The following is a 21,786-nucleotide window of genomic DNA, read 5'->3' on the forward strand; positions in this document are numbered from 1 at the left end:
ATGTAAGACGACACTGGGCAGCCTCATCCAGTATTGTGCAAGAATGGATGTTCTTTTTTGCATAAAATAATCTTGGCAGTTAACTATATAAATATTATCATAAAAGCATCCTTAAAACGTTCAATCTGTCCTGTTGTATCCGAGGTAGCACTGCCTCCCTCTGGTTAATCAAGGGTTAAAGTGCTCGAGATGCACTGATCGGATTATCTGCGGCATGACAAGAACTCGTCTAGTTGGACTATTTGTTTTTTTGCCAAAACACCAAGGGAATCGACCAAACAAAAAGTTTTATGTGTACGTGGATAATATTTTGCAACAAATACACTTTATGCTGTTTCACTAACGCTAAATGACAGAAGACGCTTAAGCTAGCCTAGATAACTTGTGGATAGCTTGGTCTGAATACAAGCAAGGGATATGGACTATGTTCAAAACCTTTGAGGATTGTGTAACATCGTAGATGACGTGTATTGCAATGGATTTCATGGAGTTACAAGAAAAGGTAGGATATGATTGTTTACTGCCGCTGTGCAGTATGTGTTTAGCAGGCTACTGCCGCTGTGCAGTAATGTGTAGCATGATAGCTAGGCTGGGGCTAACATGTCAGCATTGAATAGGCTACATTCCTGCAACGTCTGCACCTCTGGATTGTCGGCACAGAATGGATTGCTGAGTGATTTTTAATTATTTAAGTATTAGATGTCATGCTGTCTAGGTATCTGTTGACCATGTTTTGGTTGGTGTTGGTGTGCTGGCTATTAGTTAGCTTCTTTGTCAGTTGCTTGTCCTAGCAATTCTAAATTAACGTTAAGTATATGGCACTTTCATACTTCATCTAATGCATTATTTTATAAGATAATTTCTTACCTTGGTCTTCATGTCTTCGTTTCAACGCCAACTCCACCATCATTCTCCCTTGAGAGCAATTTGCCATTCTTACAGTAGTTCAACACTTGATAAAACAACCACTCAACACATTTGACAGCTCGTTTTTTATTTGGATATTTGTGTGTTATAGAAGTAAGTGATTTAGTGAATATACATGGACAGTAACTGAAGCGCGGCATATTTTTATTGTAAACAGTAAAACAAAGGCAGATCATGTAACTGCAAGGTGGCACCATAACATCTCTTTTATGAATGGCTTAACAAAGGCCAAGTACATAACTGGACTTTTGCGTCGAAGATCAAAGACAAAGAATGGTAACTGCAGTTACCGCTTTCTGCCATGGTTGCTTGTATGGTTTTGGGAGTTACTGTGAACACAACCCTCTAATTTTTCGAAAAAACAGTCAAATTGAGGATAGATATTTATCCACATGATAAAGGGGGTCTTTAATATCCCAAAAATGACAATAACTAATTTTCGACCAAAAAATGCAGTCACTGCCTTTTGCCTTTGAAGGGCAGTACTGTCAGTAGCTAACATTATTTTACCGTTGGATAATGTTGGAAAGACAATACTGGAAATTTAAATGAAGGATCAGTATTTGCCTTTTTTATTTTACTCAATTTTAAAATAATTAGCGAACTACCAGATTTAAATGTTGTCCTTTCTAGAGGTCATTTGTAAACTTGATTATTTCTCAGACCATGCATGAGCTAAATCCTAAACAGAGGACATTCAGGACATTTAATGGATAACAAATGTATGGGGGTGGGGTTTGGGAACTTACTCTTTCTTTCTTAAAATGTCCTTGTGGTGATGGACGCCATTTTCCAGGAAGAGAAAGAGGAAGTTCCCAAAACGCCACCCCATCCATTTGATACCATTCAAAAGTCCTAAATGTCCTCTTTAGAGAACACACAGAGTTAGCTCAGTAGTATGTGTGGTGTAGGAGATATTCCAGTTTATAAATTGAACTGCTGGTAGTCTTATGATAGTCTGGGAGCCAAAGGCCAGAATCTTGGTGAAGTTTTTTTCTTTGCTGTTTCTTGTTGCCGGGTTACAATACGAATAGGGAGGGTGTCTGGTGATATTTCTTGGCCAATTCCCTATATTCAGCTCTAAAGTTGACCTAAGTAGCGATTTGTCCATAAAAATGCCAATTTCATTACCATTTTGGAAGGACAACATAAAATGTATTAACCTGACCCTAGCCAGATGAATTTCGCTCCGCCTAGCTCCACTCATCCATCTGGAACCGATCCATTGAAGTGTTGCTTCAGAAGGCTGGGCCTAATCAAAATATGCTTGCATATGATTGAATAAGCCACTTGTCCGTCATCTATTGACGTGCTACTTCAACCACTCACATCGAAGCCAACCCGTGACGCTAATAACAGTGTCACAGTCGCTTCTACGCTATGTCACATCTATGAAACTCTTGGCTGAACCATAAAGTCGGTTGCAGAAATCACTCTCAATGGAAGAGGTCCCAGATGGATGTGAGTAAAGCTATGCGGAGCTATATATCATCTGGCTAGGGTCAGGTTAAAAATGTATACCCATTTTTCCCTTTTCTTGCAGTAGTATGCCACATGACCAACTTAAAAGTGTTAGATCCAACTTTTCTCTTTTACGATCCCCTCTGGATAAGTCTGAAGTTGGAAATAATTAAAAGAAAAGTCAACTGAGAGAGCCAAAATGGTTAACTTTATCAGGGCAATGCAAGGACAACATGGGGTGTAAACACATTTTTTTTGTTTGTGCCAATTTTATGTCACCCTGTAAACAACTTAAAAGCATTAGATCTGTCTTTTCTGTTTTATCATCCCCTTAGAACATGTCTGAAAGTTGAAAAAAAGGAAATAACTTCAGGAGCTTGAATTGTTAGGTGTGTGAAGTGCTACAAGACAAAAATTTGAAAACGATAGGCTTACAGATAAGATGCTGAGGGAGAACATTAGGACATGGACCCCATATGACCATGACCTTTGACCCCATGGCTTGAGTACCCCATGACTTGCGTACCTAATAGCTGATGTTCATTCTCACTAGAGGACAGTATTAAAACCACTTAATGGATTTGACATGAGGATTTATGTAAGGGATAACATCCGCAGAGGTGTCCTGATATGCAGAAATAATGGAGGAGACAAAGGCAAAGACCTCTCTGATGCAAAACAGAGGGAAGTTTTCTCCACCCACCAAGTTAATTAATTACCTTACAGGATGTTATTCTGTTTGTCCCCCAAGTTGCGTGCCAGTGTAGGCAATGGGCATGCATTTATAACACAAAAAGGGAAATGCAGTTCAGTGCATGATGGTGGGTAGTTTGCTTTGTTACAATTGATTCCACTGTTGCGAAGCCTGCTTATTGTCAGTTCAATCATCGTTTACATTGATATGGGATGGTGATTACATTTTTTTTTTATCAGATCTACTTCATAGGAGCCCTAATATACATAAGGAAAAGCCCCCAATAGCCATAGAATAGCCAGCCAAACAGAAAATAGTAGGCTATTTCTTGTCTCTTATGGATACGTTTTCAATAAAATGCCTTTCTTCTAAAAGTTGGTTATTGTGTGGGTATTTTTTGTATTTTAAAATTACTAATTACTTAGTACTTTTTAATGAAATACATTTTTCACAGCAGTATTTTATATTTTATTCATTTCATCAGCCAGTATTTGTAGTTTGTAACAAAATAGTTTTTGATGTATTTGTGCCCATCTCTGCATGGCATTGTGTTGTTCCATCCTCTTTTTCCTTGGTCATGGCTATGTGCTTATAGCTTAATTTATAGCTGGTTTTTATGTTATTTGGATCGAATGAGTGAGACCCAGTAAGTGTTTAAAATAAAACTTAAGCTATGGTATTCTCCTGATAGGGACTATTAAATCCATTCCACCCTTTTGCAGCATGGAACTAAGGATTAAAAAGTTACTCTGACCACAGTTCCTATAACTATTTAAGCTTCTTCTTTGGGGTAGGGTCTTGGGTCTTTCCCTGTGCGTATAGGAACCATAGCTGATTTGCATGCCAAGGCAGCAGAGTGCCATTTTTAAAAATGCTGCTGCTGTTTAAATTTGCTTAACATAAATACTGCATGGGAATGCTGCAGACTGCCTACTGTCATGCAGCAAATGCATCGCATTTTTCATAAAATTAACATCTACAATAACATGTAATCCTGTTACTAATGTTAGCTTTCTAAGAATATCTTTTTGATACCTGACGAAGACCTCTGGTCGAAACGTTAATAAATCACTCTGGGAGCTTATAGAACAGTGTGCGAGTATCTTTTTATTTTTCAATTGTCGCCTAAGCCTTATACCCAGCACCTGTTTAAATTGTGTAGATGTGCCTGCACTCCACTCTTTGACAGCTTTCTAAGAAAAAACATGATTTTACCCTCCATTTCGTGTTCCTATTTCCAAAAACGACACCCCTTTTTTTGTCCCCCAAGTTGAACTGAGCTCCTCCTAGCACCGATCTGCACACTGCAGCCAGGGATACTTGCTCAAGAATGAACTTTTTCAGCATCCACAGTGTCCATGTGTTCATTCAGACATAAAGTTATAACAGTTATAAAGCAGACAGTTAAAACAAGTTTTTTTTTTTTTAAAAACGTTCCCGTTTGGTAAAGTCAGTCGCTCTTTATTTTAACAAAAATGCAAATGCTTCTTAAAAACATACAATGAAAATATTTCCCAGTGTGTAGCTGTTTACAATATACAATGCATATATTCCCTTCATTTTCATAATAGTTGAGGACTGCCTTTAAATAACCTTACAAAGACTAAAACTTTAAATCTGTGCAACAACCTTTTTTTGTTACTCCCAATTATGCATTCCCTTTGATTAGGCTAACTGAATCAGTAAAACATATTGATTTGTTCTGAAATACTATTTTGTTTAAGTTTTACAATAAATTGTGGCATATACCTATTTTGATTCCCTTAGTATAATGTGAGCGACAGACATCTCTTTTCCATTAATACTTTACCTAGCTGAAGAAGCCAAATCAACAACAAAAAAATCAGTGCTTTATGAGGATAGTAACCTTCACTCAACACCACTTCACACAATAGCATCCTACAGACATAGGTTAATAACACAGTGCACAAAGAATTGAAGCTGTAAACTGTCGATTACAAAATATGGCTTCCACATCGAGACGCAGAGGGAACATTACAGGTGAGATGAAAGGATGACTGATCCTCCACGGACGGAGGTGGTTGGCATCCTGTGCCCTTATGTGTTCCTCACAGGGACTGGTAGCCATCGGACCTGCGCCGGCGGCTGCAGATGTACGCGAGGATCACGATAACGATGAGGATGAGAAGCACAATGCCCACAGCAATGGCAACAGTGTAGTCAGGCTGGTCGGCCTTGCAGAGGTCCACTGTCACAGAAGGACAAGTACCGTGAACACAATTACCTCTGTTCGCTTAACCTTGTCTGTATTTCCATAAGCAATGGGTCAACACAGTGAATGCTGCAGTGTCCATTGTGAATGTACATAATTATTGTCTTATCTGCCAACACCTGTTGTAATTATATGAGTTGAATGTGCTTGAAAAAAACATCTGGGGCCTCATTTATAAAGGCTGCTACGCACAAAAAAAGTTGCATGAACTGGGCTGAACTGTGCGGAATGAATTTAATAAGAGGCCATACAATCTTTTTCTTAAGTCTTATAGATGAGTGATTCTATTAAAACGCACCGTTCAAGCATCGATACGCTCACCTTATTTTAACACAGAAATGTCAGTCGGTACTTATTTCACATAGGTACACTTGTAAAATGTCATACTTGTCGCTGTTAGACAACTTTGACTTCCTTCTCCAGATTGATGTGACGTCTCCATCATTTCAATGATAGCCAATAAAATGATCGGTATAAATGTTAGAATATTCATGAATCGTTTTGCATTGACCTTTTATGGGATATTGTGGGACGACAATGGGAGGAGTATGACGATTGTGCAAGCACACACAATTCAATGCAGGTTGGTATTTATAAGCAGCCGCCTGCGCTGCACGATTTTATAAATCAGAATATTTTCGTGTGTACGCAGATTGCAAGGTTTGGGCATTCGCAATACAATGTTTTAGGATAGAATCTACGCTCAGTTTAAATGAGGCCCCTGGTCTCTTACTGTTCATTTCACCTTTTAGAGGCTACATACAACTGATTTGGTTAACACAGTAGACATATCACAGGCATTTCAGTTCAAACAATTGTGTTTGCTTCTCATTTTGTTAAAGGCCAAATAGGCATCTTGCATTTGTTGGATTGCCTTTGCTAAGTGTAGAAGTGACAACATGTTTTGCTGTTGCAGTCTCATAATACTCACTCTGGCCAAACTGGTTAGTCGCAGTGAAGTTGAAGGCCTGGACTCGATCTTGGGTCACTTCCAAGTATATCTCATTACCAAGGGAGATGGACTCGTTCTTACAGGAGTAGGAGTGGCCAATGGCTGCCTTGAAGAGATCCAGTGATTCATTCTTGGCAATGTAAGTCTTCTTACCTGCAAAAGCATGATGCAATAGCTCATTTGTGTGTAGCAACAGTCAGTCAGTTACTTACTGCTCATAGTTAGAGAGGTTTTAGAGAAGTGGGGTGGAGTTTAGAATGACGAAAGCCAACCAGACAGATTAAATAGGGAAAGCCTAAAACATTTAATTCAAGTGATAATTACTTCTTATTAAAGAAAGTCATTGGTGGTTTAAATCACAGACTTTTTAACATGTAAATATTTTCATCCATAAGATATGCAATTTTATGACCTCATTAAGATATACGTTGTGGGAATATGATGGCAATGATAATGTAATTGAATTCATACCAGTATCACTACTAATAATTTGACCAAACAGCCTGCATTATTGTTAAACTTATGTGTTTTTGATGTGTGTTCATGTGATCCCTGGGTATTGAGTCCATGACCTTGGGGTAACCACGTGATCTACAAGAGCACAGTTTGGATAGTCACAGTGTTTGGATAGACAATACACATGGTACACCTAATAAACTTTAAGTGCTGTGCAGGCACAGAGCTAATAGATAAGCTAACTAGCAGGATAACTTTATGGTTATGGTTATGGTTATGGGATTTTGCAGACGCCTTTGTCCAAAGCGACACACAAATACAGTGAATATCAATATATATATATACAGAGAATATCAATAATAAAATATAGCTGCAAGCAGCAATGTGGTTGCCATTGCATGAGCAAACACTAACAGCAAGTTTGATTGCAATTGGATAAAGAACGGCTGAGAAATAAGCTCATTTACTTTGTTATAGTGCCCCTAGAGGCGAAAATTACACCAATGTCCTTGTGCGTTCTCACAATCAGCTACCATGTCCCTGGACTTCATACACCAAAGAGTTGCTGAGATGTGAGCTCAATTTGTGTATTACAGCACCCCTAGAGGCCAAATGAGACCACTTTCCTTGCATGTCCTCACAATCAGCTACTTTGTCTCTGTATTAAATTTGGACTTTAATGCCCCCTAAAGAGGCCAAATGATGCCAATTTCCTATTGAGTCATCACAATCAGATACCAAGTCCCTGTACCAAGTCTGGACTTCATACATCAAAGTGTTGCTGAGATATAGAGGCCAAATGATGCCAATTTCCTAGTGCGTCATCACAATATGGTAACAGGTCCTTATACCAAGTTTGGACTTTGTACATCAAAGCATTGCTGAGATACAGGCTCACTTCCTGTATTGCAGCGCCCCCTATAGAGGCCAAATGATGCCAATTTCCTAGTGCGTCCTCACAATCAGATACCAAGTCCCTGTACCAAGTTTGGACTTCATACATTAAAGCGTAGCTGAGATGTTAGCTCACTTCCTGTTAGGTGGCATCATAGCCATGTGTGATTGGCTATCACGGGCAAATAAAATTGAAATTGAAAAATCTGGCAAGTATCGTTTGTGCGGCTCGGGCAGAAGATCATCTCCGCCAAGTTCCGTGAAAATCGGATGAAATTTGTAACTGCTGAAACTTTTCGTAGAGTTTGGACTAAATCCAATATGGCGGAGGTCCAATATGGCGGAAAGTGACTGGATAGGAGTTGATGAACTCGGGATGGTCCAAGGATTCAGATGCTATCTCAATTGTGAAAATCAGACAAAAGAGTCAAGGATCACGCGCATGAACGCATGTCCAGCATTGAACTGGTGGTGGCGCTAGACTGTTCAATGTATATGCATAAAAATTGCTGTGAGGGATTGGGACAGTGTCCTGACTAATGGTATCGAGTTTTGTTATGTTAACTCAAGGTACCACGGAGATGTTAGTCCACTTTCTGTTTGGCGGCTTCATCGCCATATTTGATTGGCTGTCACGGGCAAACAAAAATGAAATTGAAAAATCTGACAAGTATCTTTTGTGCGGCTCGGGCAGAAGATCATCTACGCCAAGTTCCGTGAAAATCGGATGAAATTTCTGACCGCTGAAACTTTTCGTAGAGTTTGGACTAAATCCAATATGGCGGAGGTCCAATATGGCGGAAAGTGATGTAATAGGGGTCATTGAACTTAGGTCGGCCCAGGGATTCCAATGGTGCCTGATATGTGAAAATCGGACGCACCGTTCAATGGTCACATGCGTGAATGCAATCCAGGTTCGACCCAGTGGTGGCGCTAGAGTGTTGGGCATAGAATTCTGGAAATTGGTGAGAGTGATGATGGGACAGTGTTGAATCAAAGTGCCAAATTTCATAACTTTAGACCCAGCGGTTCAATTTTCGGCCCGAAACTTTCTGCCAAAAAATCTGCACTTTTTAGCCAGGCGTTCTATGGGCTGCCATAGACTCCAATGGCAGAAGTGTAATAATAGGAAAAGCTAGTAACTCAATGGGTGCCTTCGCAGCTTCGCTGCTTGGCCCCCAATAATAATGTCAAATTAATCAACAGCCTAATGGAAATGAAACAATATTATACAAACCATAACGCATAAGAAGTGCTTAAAGAACTAAGTGCATATTGAACAGGAATGTCTTTAGACCCCTCTTAAACGACCCAAAACTACCACAGGAACAGAGAGCACTGGGCAACTCATTCCACCAACATGACCACTGAGGAAAAGAGTCTTGAATTAGACCTAGTGTTTACTTTAACCATTTAAACTTTAATCTTTGATATTGTTTGTTTGTGCATTATCAATTGTTTTGTGTATTACATTAATACACATGATTAGATGTTAAAATCCAAGGTAAAAACACATTCAGAAGCCCCTGCTCAAGTTTAACTATAAAAAGTACACTACCCACAAATCCGCCAACAAATGGTCACAAACACAATACAAATGGCCCATCCAACAGCAGTATATAGTATGCGGCATGTCATTGAGGTTATCAAGTGGGCACCCTCATTCACCAATGTTTCGTTAAGTTAGGCCCACAACACCTCATGAAGGCTTAACAGTGAAACCAGCGTCCTGGAGACACTCCCCTCCATGCTGCCACCATATTACCACATTGAAATATCCAATACCCAAAATACTCTTAACCAGCCCAGGCATGGTCAAGGTTATTAGGTTGGTCCGTCCCGTTGATGTGGACTGAACGATAGCCATAAAAACCCTGGCCAACCAACCATCAACCTAGGCACAGCCCATCACAAACACAAAACAAATTAGCCAGTTAGCTTAGCCAGTTAGCTTAGGCCCCATCACAAACGCCCCATGCTGCCACCATATTACCACAACAAACATCCAAATACCCTTAACCAACCTAGGCATGGTCTAAGTTGGCTAGGTTGGTCTGTCCCGTTGATGCGGACTGAACCATAAACCATAAAAAAAACCTTAGCCAAGTACCATCAACCTAGGCACAGTCCATCACAAACACAAAACAAATGAGCCAGTTAGCTTACCTTAGCTTGCGCCCCAGGAAGGGTCACTTCTCCTTACCCACAACCATTCGCTTGCACGTTCTGCTGCTAAAAACATGTTACTAACCACCTGCCTTAGACTTCGACCACAAATGCCCAATTCAGACAGCAAGCCAATAGCAGATCTGGCCACAAACCCACGTGCACCGATTTCAATAGGCCTTAATCGTGCACTCTAACCTCGCTTAGCTGCCTCCTCTGCTATTTCAGTGTATTTAGCTCTCTTCAGCTCATTGGCACATCCACTCTATCTTCCCAAGGAACAGTGAGTTCAATGAAGTAAACTATCTTCTCTGAATCCGACCATAGAATTACGTCGGGTCGTAGCTTAGTACTCACTATATGTGGAGGTACCGCCATCTGCTGGCCAAGATCAACCTTCATTTCCCAGTCCGCCCCATTTTTCAACTGGCCGGTTTTACACCTGGCCTTTGCGGAACAAGGTTTATCCCCCTGACGTACAAAGTTAATTTGCCTTACCCCTTTACTAGCTGCTAATGAATTGACTTCTCTCCTTTTATCCTCTATTGTCGCTGCCACACATTTCAATACCTGGTTATGACGCCACGTATACCGCCCCTGGGTGAGACTTACCTTGCACCCTGATAGGATATGGTGGAGACTGCCCACACACGAGCAAAGTATGCATTTATCATCCTCACCAAACCATTTATCATCCTCACCAAACCATTGACTTGGGAGATGGGAGCACATCATATGTAGCACCTAACATAAATCTGATCTTACCAGCTTCCATGCCCCATAGATCTTTCCATTTAATCCGTCTTTTTTCCACCCCTTCCCAGTTCACCCACTGCCCTTGTTTTGCCTGCGACACTGCCTTAGTACATCTTACAGCCTCCTCCTGTCTATGCATTTCCTCCACTACCATTTTCCTCTTTTCTCCTGCAGAAGCCTTACTCCACAAGGGTTTACTTACACCCACCCCTAGACCCCCCCGCCCGTGCTGCACATGGCCCATTATATCCCTATGCTTCAATGCTGATTGAGCTTGCTTAACTGCCTGCTCTGGGTTCCACTTCCTCCCTGCATTAACTGTGGGTGCAACTTTCCTCACCACTGGGTCCAATCTTGCCTTAGCACACTTAAATTCCTCTGTCAGACTAGATATTGGCAACTCTACAATACCCTTCCCATACAAGGCTACACTGCTTAAGCAGCGTGGGACTCCAAGGAGTTGATAATTTTTTTCCAACCTCTCTACCTTTGACAGAGGAACTTCATAAACTGTCAATGGCCACATTAGCCGAGGCAACAAACCAAACTGCAAACACCACAGCTTGAGTTTACCTGGCAGCCCTGACTTGTCAATTTTTGCAATACCTAGTGACCTGTCTCAAGTCTTCAACCTGTGATTTTGGCTTGCATCATACCACCTTCCCAGACTCTTCACTGGTTTCTCCAGAACTGTGGGAATCACCTCCTTATTTATAGCAAACTTCTTATCTATTACCTTCCCCTTAACAATTGAGAGACTCCTAGACTTACTTGGCTTCACCTTCATTCTGGCCCATTGCAGATTACTATTTAACTTATCCAGCAACCTGTTGGTGCATGGAACGTTGGCGCCAAGGTTGTCATGTCGTCCCATGAAAGCCCTAATCGGGGAGGCGTGGCCCTCCCCTGCAACTTCTCCCCACCCACTACCCATTTTGAGGCCCTAATGATGACCTCCATTGCCATTGTAAAAGCAAGTGGGGAGATGGTACATCCGGCCATGATTCCTGTCTCAAGTTGTTGCCACCCTGTGGTGTAATCTGCTGTAGTAAAACATAATTGAATATCCAGAAAGTATGCTTTTACTAGGCTTTTAATGCTACCTGGGATTCTGAAATAATCAAAGGCCTCCCACAACAGACTATGCGGCACAGACCCAAAAGCATTAGCCAAATCCAAGAACACAACGTGCAGGTCTCTCTTCTCACGCTTTGCTAATTGAATTTGGTGCCAAATCATGCTGGTATGCTCTAAGCACCCGGAAAAGCCAGGAATTCCAGCTTTTTGCACCGTGGTATCAATTAATTTATTCCTTTCAAGGTAATTTGTCAGTCTCCGTGCCACCACACTGAAGAAAACCTTCCCTTCAACATTCAGTAGACTAATTGGCCTGAATTGATTAATCTCCACTGCGTCCTTTTCTTTGGGAATAAATATTCCCCCAGCCCTCCGCCAAGCCTTGGGAATACTCTGCTTTTTCCAAACTATCTTCATTAATTGCCATAGAAATCTTAAAACATCTGGTGCACTCTTATACAACCGGTAGGGCACTCCATTAGGTCCCGGGGCTGAAGAGGCCCTTGCACGTTTTATTACTTCTTGCACCTCTTTCCACCTTGGTGGACTATCGTTGCATTGGCTACTTAATTCACCAATAGGTGGGATATCCGCAGGAAGTACCATCTCTCTGAACCTCTCCCTATCTTTGTGCACTCCCTCTAAATACTCCTCAAGCTTCTGCTTAGGTTCCAAAGACTACCACTCTTCTGCATTACTTAATAAAGACTTAACAAACTTAAATGGGTCTTTATAGAATGCTAGTCGAGCTTGTGATTTCTTCTTCCTATTTTTCCTAATATTTTCAGCTCTTCTTAGCACTGCCAACCGCTCCCTCACATCTGCCTGTAGACAGTCAATACCTTCCTTCTCATCATCTGTAGCTTTTCTCCACTGCTTCTTAAGCTGCCTCCTCTCCTTGATAAGTTTATCTATCTCCTGCTGGTTGTTGCCGTTTTGTCCTTATCTCAATAGTCCCAAATCTTTCCTTACCATAGCCATTTTCTCTAATTTGCTTTCAGCCGTCCCCTTGAGCTGACCCAGGATACTGACCAAATCACTATTAACATCTTCCCACATTCTACATTCTGCTGCACCTGGCCATCTAACCCCAGGCCTATGACCATTAATCTTCTCCCTCCTTGGCCGACTGGCCTCTCTTTCTGCCTCAGTGCTAGAACTTTCCTCAACAACAGGGGTACTGATGTCCTGCGAACTGTGGGTTTCTTCCTGTCGCTGAACTTCAACCGACTGACTTGATGCACTTCTTAAGAAATAGCTATCAATACGGGGACCCTGTGTTCCCTCTACCAAGCACTTATTTTTCCCTTGATGAATTTTCAGGCCCTTTAGACTTGTAACCTTCTGCCACCCACACACACACACATCTGCAGCTTTTTCTCAGTTTTCTCTGAACTAGTGGCTTCCACAAATATGTTTTCCTTACTCGTAATCAAATTCGTTCCAGGGTCAGTAATCATGTCTATCACAAGTGAGTCATCTTCCGCCCCTGCTCTCGCTGACTCTAGGGGTATTTTTTCATTATGTTGTACTGTAGCTTAGTAGGGTGCAGCCCATAGCTTAGTGAAGCCTGGGCTACTGCCACAATGAGCTGCTAACCCATTGTAGCCCCGGCGGGGTCTATTTCCTCCTGTCAGCCGTCTTTCCGTGCTGTCACAAGGTCTTTCACAAGTTGCCAAACGATGATGATCTAAACTAGAGTAGGATACTTTTTTACAATCTATGCTAAATTCTTCCATTATAATGTTTTTTCCATTCAAAATTCAAAGATTTGGATTGCCGTTTCAACATCACATTTTCACCTATGTTCAAATTCAAATTCATTTGTCATTGTATAACTGATATCAAAATGCATTTACTCCGTTGTTGCTATTATTCAAAGGAACTGTGAGTGCTGTCCTTTTTTCTATATATTCATTATGCTACAGAAAGGATCCAGCACCCAGTTGACTTTTTTCAGAGGGTGTTGGGCATGTTGAGCATGCTTTTCCATTGCTCTATTGCCAGCAGCGCTTAAGGTGCTTGCACACTGCCCCAACAAATGCCAACAAACTACAGTACAACAAACACCAACAGCTGGCTCAGTGTGTACTGCCGTGCTGTTTGTTTGTCTTCTTTGTTGAATGGAGTTGTTTGAGTTTGTCCAAAAGTAATTATTTTCAGTTACTGGACAAGTTGGTTTTCTGAACATTCTAAAGATTGCAGCCAACCAACTTTAGAATGTTGGGGTGTGTTTAGCCTCTACACACTTCCTTATCAACAGAGATATCAAAGATCCTTGATCCGCCCGCTTCAACCCTCTCTGATGATACTGAACGACAGAAAGGTTCCAGATCCAGGATAACATTCAGCTAGCCCTGTTGTACTGTTTTTTCCTCTCTCTCTCATTCTTTTGTTTGTCTTGGGCCTGGTTTTAGTTGATCAACATATTTTGTTTTTCCTATGAGCATTATTTAAAAAAAAAAAGTTCTTCTTCAAGAAGCAGGTTTGTTTGTGTATGCAGAGGAATTTTTAGAATGTATTGCAAGGTTCCAATGGAAACAGTATCTCAAGGAAGATACTCCACCAAAAAGTGTTTTTACGAATACTCATTAACTCACTAACCACACATCAGCCATCTTTTTGCCTTGGTTTCAGTAATGCATATGAAATGTATCATATACATATAATTATATATTATTCTACTCCTTTGTTAGACAGTAACAACCATGCATATTTGAAAATGAAAAAAAAAAAAAAACATTGGTTGTATGTTGTCGTTTGTCACTGGCTAAGTTTGTGGTAATGTCAAATTCAATTGATTTCACCAAATGTGATGACTCAGAGAAAATAATAATAATAAAAAAACAACAACAAAAAAACTTCCAGACCTGGGGCCTATTGCACAAAACTAGGATAAGGGATTAAGCCGGGATATCTTGGTTATCCTGGCTTAATTTATCCGTGATCCAGTTGCACAAAAGCGGGATAGGGGGCAGCAGGATATGTTATGGTATAAGTTACCATGGCGATTTATTCTGTGGAGCTAGCCTGCTCCAGACCAGGCTAAGTTCCAGGATCTATTTAATCTCATCCCTTATCTCAGTCAGCAGTCACCACAAATGGAAACCAATAGTTATTCCACTGCCCACTACACATTGTTATCACATATACCTAGACCCACTGTCATTATTTAAACGTTTGTGATCATTAAATAACTTTTACATACTCGCCATTCCCGACCTGTCATGCGACAATGTGACGTCACGCGAGTGCCTAACCATTTTGCGCGTGGTGGTCGCGGCACTAGTTGCAATATTCTCCTAAACAGAGGTGTTGCTGTTTGTTGCTGTGGTGAAACGGCTATCGCTACCTACTTCACACCGTAGAAGAAGCAATGAAGCCCCTCTAGTTGCCATGGTGAATCAGTGAATCTGTGATCGGTGGCGGGGTCATATATCATATATCTCCAGTGGAACGTCAGCTGTATTTTGGTGTACCTGTTTACATTGATCCGGTTGGGTGTTGCACTGTGTGGATGAGCATATTAAGATGCTAAAGGATTTATGCATGTGTAAAAGTGAAAGGAAAACTGTGTCGTTACAACATAGCAGATGCTCCATCGGAAATATATGAGCTACCTAAAAATCCATCTGTGGCATATAGTCCATTGATGTCTTGGAAGCAGGAAAAATGAGCAAGGATAAGGATGTGAGCGACTTTGAAAAGGGCCAAATTGTGATGACTAGATGTCTGAGCATCTCCTACACTCCAAAACCTGTGGGACTCATGGTCTGTGGTCAGAACCTACCAAAAATGGTCTATGGAAGGAAAAAAGGTGAACTGCCGGCAGGGTCATGGGTGACCAAGGCGTGTGGGGAGTGAAGGCTTGACCGGAGAGCTACTGTAGCTCACACTGCTGAAAAAGTTAATGCAGGTTCTGGTAGAATGGTGTCAGAACCAACCAGCGTGCCCAATGCTGCCCAATGCTGTCCACTGGTCTACAGTGGGCATGTGGACATCAGACCTGGACCACTTAGCAAATGAAGAAGGTGGCTTCATCTGATGGATGACGTTTTATTTTACATCATGTGGATGGCTGGGTGCGTGTGTGTCACTTATTTGATGAGGACACGGCATCAGGATGCACTATGGAAGAAAGGAAAGCTGGCGGAGGCAGTGTGATGCTTTTATTTATTTATTTATTTATTTTGTCTCGTACTAACATTACTCCTTGACCTTGAGAAAAGATGAACATAAAAAAAGTTTTTTCCTTCAAGATGGATTATGGCTGATCGTATAGCCATAATCCAAGGATATTACAGGATATCCCAGCTTAATCCCTTATCCTAGTTTTGTGCAATAGGCCCCTACACCAATTAAAAGATGCTGGTTCAGCTTACTTTACAGGTCGCCACACGACTCAACTCAGCTCAGTACTTCACAGCATTTGGTGCCATGAGCTGATCTGTTACTGGTATGCTGTGTCATGTTCTGACAGTGGTCTTACAGGGGAGTAACACTATTGTGACTATCATTATTTACTCAATCTGCAAAACATGTCTACCACTGTGTGATATCTGCAATAATAAATACACCTAACTCCAAGCCAGTGACCAGATAAGTCCAAAGTCCAACAATGACCATTGGTAAACACTGAAAATGCAAATGGATTCAGTAAGCTTACCTCCTGCTGTGAAAGCGTAGGTCATGTTCAGATGCAAAGAGTTGACATAGACAGTCTTTGAGGTTGTGTTCTGTTCAAAAACATGAAGAAAACTTTCAGGGCTTTTAACTTAAACTGTGCTGCCAAAGTGGATGGTCACTGAGTGGTTATAGGTACAATTTATTTCAATGACTACTGTAACTACCTGCGTAGAACATACTGGCACTATGCCTAGACAAACACAAGCAATATACAAGCAATAAAAAAATATAACCTCAGGGCTGTGCTGAAGTAAACCACCCTTACTGAGCCTTTGGTTTATTAAAGTACTTACAAGAAATACTGTGAAACCCAATTGACTGTAAAACTGAAATGATACAATTTCATACAAATTTCTTAATTAACTTAAAAACTTAATGTGACAGTATGCTATTCTTTGTCAACACTTCGCAGTAGGCCTACCTCTAGGGCCAGCTGTAACATTTGGGGAGGGGGGGCAGAGGTGACATAATATTCTTCCTTACAGTTAAACTACAGCAATTTCCTGTGTATTAGCTATATTGTGTATAAACCACAGGAGTTTTTTATGCTTTTATGAAGTTGAAGAAAACATACAGTATTAATACTATATTAACTGCCCCCGTGTATTAAACTCATAGCTGAAGACATTTAGCAAAATCAATGTATAAACCACGGCTAATAGTTGGGAAATTACTGTAAATGCCTGTAATGAATGACCTAGATTACTGTACTGTAATTAATGTTTTGAGTTTTTTTAATTTATCTTTGTTTGATAGGCATACACTTGAGATGTTTCTTTTTTCCTTTTTCTGAGTCCTTACTCTTGAAAGTGTCTAGCACTCTGCACTAAAATATATAATGAAAACATCCTTGTGTTTTTATCAAGCAACTTCTTCATTTGTCTGTAATGTGAGAAAGCTTTCTTCCATTGTTTCTCCAATCAGTTTAAAGGGAACACACCTTGTTTCATTATGGACGTACAGTTAGGAATTGAATACTCTAAACAACCATTATTGTGGTATACATTTCTTAAGATAACAAATCTGTATTTATGTAATCTCCTGTAATCAATAAAATTCTGTAAATACATTTTAAATACAAAATACTGTAATTATGTTATTCAATTCACAAGTGGAAATTAGCTGTAACATTTGTCTTAAAATGTTAAATCTTAAAATATTTACAAGTCTTTAAATTAACTAATAACTCACATGTACTTACAGTATACATTGATTTTGGAATATACAACTGCTTACCCTTTGGAAGTTAAACGTAATAGTGCCCTCCTTAAAGGTGAGGGTGAAGCTCACAGAGTCCTTTTTAATCACACCACTTGTTTTTGTCATATTTGGTTGGACAATGAACGTTCCTCGAGTCTGACAGGAACATGTCAATAAAATAAATCAAAAGTCTGTCAAAGGCATGCTTAAGAAACCCATACATTATATTACACATCAGTTTTACATGGTGCAACAGAGCAAGTTAAGGGTTATTACATCGGCTTAAAATTACTGTTTGACCTCAACCTCACATATGTGGGTTCCGCCAATTTTGCAAAAACACATTGTCCTATACAATCATCACTGTAGGATAGACATAATACAACTCTCAGAACCAAGCAAAACCATATTACCTTGCTGTCATTCACTTTGACCTGAAGTATCATCTGGGCCATGACGTAAAGTGTGTTTCCTTCTAAATAGGTGAAGTTGCCCATAGTGATGTTAGTGGAAGGAGTTGGGCCTGGCACAGGGGTGGGTTTGATGGTTGTGGTGTGTTTGGTGGTAGTTGTGGGTTTGGTGGTAGTTGTGGTAGTTGTGGGTTTGGTGGTAGTTGTGGGTTTGGTGGTAGTTGTGGTAGTTGTGGGTTTGGTGGTAGTTGTGGGTTTGGTGGTAGTTGTGGGTTTGGTGGTAGTTGGTGGTAGTTGTGGGTTTGGTGGTAGTTGTGGGTTTGGTGGTTGTGGTGGGTTTAGTGGTGGTTGTGGGTTTGGTGGTCACGGTAGGTTTGGTGGCTGTGGGAGCAGGGAGATCAGTAAACATGGCTGGGGGCTGAAGGCTTGCCGATGGCTTGTCTTTGTCGCTCTCTTGGGCTGATGTGATTGCTGCATTAAGAAATTATAGACAAATTAATAGGAAGGAAAACAATAAAGGGCTGTTTGCACTTGGAACGATAATGGTACATTCCAGTTGTAGGCCTACTAAGTCGATATGTTGCTACAACGTTTGCATAAAATACTAAGTAGGCCTAATGTTTTGTTACAAACTGGTATTACTATATATGTTAACAATCACTAACAACAGACAATTGCTAACAAACAGTAACATTTTGTTCTTATGACTTGTTAACAACCGGAAGGCATTCAACTCTGTTTTTACTCAGATTTGAGGTCATTCAGAGTAACCACTCTACGAGACAATTGGAAAACAGCATTAGTATAACGATAACGGTAAAAAGTTTTAAATATTATACTAACTAAAATGAAAGACAACGTTCACATCGCATACTGTAACGGTAACAACATGAAGATGAACAACATGCAATATTGTTGGGGATCACTTTCAGAGCGACATTAAGCAAAGTGAATGGCATTTATCATCTTGTTACAATGTCACCTAACAATTTGTCCTCTACAGCACTCGCACATAAAGGCGCCACTGTCACTTGCCATGCACATTTTGAATTTTTTGTCTGGTAAGCATTCAATAAACAATGGATTTTATTGAGAGGCACCGACAGAGGTAGAAATGTATCGGCACAGCGGCAGCGGCAAAGTTTGACGCTGGTGTGTGGGGTTGTACTTAAAACAGTGGAATCTATCTAATCCAGTGATGAAAGTGGAGTGTGCCGCAGTCATGTCGGCACTTTCGTGCGGAGGCCTTATACTGCCTATATGCCAGGCTCTTCCTGGAAAGCTTTTCAGCCAGCACATATATCTCCAGTGGAACGTCAGCTGTATTTTGGTGTACCTGTTTACATTGATCCGGTTGGGTGTTGCACTGTGTAGATGAGCATATTAAGATGCTAAAGGATTTATGCATGTGTAAAAGTGAAAGGAAAACTGTGTCGTTACAACATAGCAGATGCTCCATCGGAAATATATGAGCTACCTAAAAATCCATCTGTGGCATATAGTCCATTGATGTCTTGGAAGCAGGAAAAATGAGCAAGGATAAGGATGTGAGCGACTTTGAAAAGGGCCAAATTGTGATGACTAGATGTCTGAGCATCTCCTACACTCCAAAACCTGTGGGACTCATGGTCTGTGGTCAGAACCTACCAAAAATGGTCTATGGAAGGAAAAAAGGTGAACTGCCGGCAGGGTCATGGGTGACCAAGGCGTGTGGGGAGTGGAGGCTTGACCGGAGAGCTACTGTAGCTCACACTGCTGAAAAAGTTAATGCAGGTTCTGGTAGAATGGTGTCAGAACACACAGTACTTCACCGTTTGTTGTGTATGGCCGCAGACCAACCAGCGTGCCCAATGCTGTCCACTGGTCTACAGTGGGCATGTGGACATCAGACCTGGACCACTTAGCAAATGAAGAAGGTGGCTTCATCTGATGGATGACGTTTTATTTTACATCATGTGGATGGCTGGGTGCGTGTGTGTCACTTATTTGATGAGGACACGGCATCAGGATGCACTATGGAAGAAAGGAAAGCTGGCGGAGGCAGTGTGATGCTTTTATTTATTTATTTATTTATTTTGTCTCGTACTAACATTACTCGGTGACCTTGAGAAAAAGATGAACATAAAAAAAGTTTTTTCCTTCAAGATGGATTATGGCTGATCGTATAGCCTATTTCTTCTTTTTATCATAAGGATCTAATCCCGTAAAGGTGAGATATTTCTAAATGTATAATGCAATGGAGACAAGCATCAAAGACTGACAACAACAATAATAACAATAGGTATAACACATTCTGGTCCAAGTGCCCACAGCAACCCAGGTTTGAGTGCGAACTGGGTAATTTCCTGAGGCCTGAGAACACTCCACCCCCTTCTCTCTCCCACTCGCTTCCTTTCAGTCTCTTTATTGTCCTGTATTGTTTCATGTTGTTAAGGGTTTAGGCCTATATTATAATTAAATATAACAGTTGTAATAATAAGGTAATAACAATAGCACTACAGTACTAACAGACTGGGTGCACAACCACACTGGACTTCCCAGGATGACGCCATAATGAGGAAGCAGGCATGTGATCTGCTTTTTCACCTCACAGTTTTTTTTCTGCAGTGAGGAGATGACAAAGAGGGAGGTGGCTAAATGTGACAAATGCTGTAAGCAAAAGTGCTTGAAAAATGAAGATGCTAGGGTGCTTTGAGCTTGCTTTGTATTTGTACAAGTTTGCCCTGGTTTGTGTAAGGCTTTTGATGAGTCTCATATGTATACAGAAAAGGTTTTCTTTGTCCAATGCCTAATGTGAAGTTCTTCTTTCGATTTTCGTTGAGTAGGCCTATCACAAGTTATATTCGTATCATATGGATTGTTAACAGGTACATGGCATCCATCCAACAAGACAGGAAACAGTGGCATTTTATTATGCTTTCCCTCTTTGAATGAGACAAGGTTAATGTTTAAATTATCACTAAACTCGTGAAAAATAGCCTACATCTTGATTATCAGATCATTATCAAGAAGCTGTGAATATAGGCTATAGGCCAACTGACTGAACGTCAACCTGGCACTTAATGACCTATAGCCTATGGCTAATACTTAACTTAACCTAAAACAACGGTCACATAGCTGATAAATCAACATGTTAGTAATGTTATTGTCAATCAGCTTTTGCTGAGAATGTTTCTTAGTCAATACGATCAAGCGATTCACGGAATAAATCAGGTTATTACAAATAGGCTACTGGTCATGCTGACCTGCAAGACCAGCTTTATGTTCAGGCCTCAGTTGTAGACAAGCCACATAATACACATAAAAAATAATCACTTAAATTGATTAAACATTACATGTACAGCATTACCTGTGGATAAAACACACGTGGCAATCAGGAAAAAGATTCCCATCTTCATTTTGCTGATTTCTTCTTACAGAGACAACCCGTTCGGACAGTAGGCTATGCCAACTTTTTTCCACTGAGATGAGTAGGCTACTGACTGCGAAAATAAGCAGCTGCGCTCAGTGATCAGAGAGAGAGAGAGAAACGAAACTAAACATGATCTAGGAAGTGGAACTGGTAGGACAACTGCAGGCTAAACTTCACAGAGGGGTAGCTGTTAAACAAAAAAAGTCCTCCACTTTAAATAAAGTTTCGATTTCTTTAGCCTCTTAAAGGTGGGCTCTTTTGAAAATGGCTGCGTTGTGCGAGAATTGCAAACCACTATAAAGGCAGACTTAGTTTTTTTTTTTTTTACCTCGAAACACTCGAAAAACGTGATTAGTCAAACGTTCATGTGATTGTACAAGGAAGTTCAGATTCAGAGCGTGCTTATTCTTCTGGTTTGTGTACTCTGGTGCGTGCGTATTGGGGAAGGAGAGATTGTAACCT

General features: G+C 40.7%; 1 protein-coding gene across 1 annotated transcript; it reads right to left on the reverse strand.

Annotated features, from left to right (window-relative positions):
- Positions 1–4,510: 4,510 nt before the first annotated feature.
- LOC125289883 (macrosialin-like) lies at positions 4,511–21,587 on the reverse strand. The gene is given in 7 exon segments (XM_048236990.1): positions 4,511–5,291; positions 6,247–6,420; positions 16,283–16,352; positions 17,539–17,658; positions 17,916–18,201; positions 18,203–18,383; positions 21,262–21,587. Coding segments are annotated over 7 exon segments (1,020 nt in total). The 5' UTR covers positions 21,311–21,587; the 3' UTR covers positions 4,511–5,151.
- Between the last annotated feature and the right edge of the window lie 199 nt (positions 21,588–21,786).

Source organism: Alosa alosa, chromosome 24 (genome assembly GCF_017589495.1).
Source record: "Alosa alosa isolate M-15738 ecotype Scorff River chromosome 24, AALO_Geno_1.1, whole genome shotgun sequence".
Taxonomy (NCBI): domain Eukaryota; kingdom Metazoa; phylum Chordata; class Actinopteri; order Clupeiformes; family Clupeidae; genus Alosa; species Alosa alosa.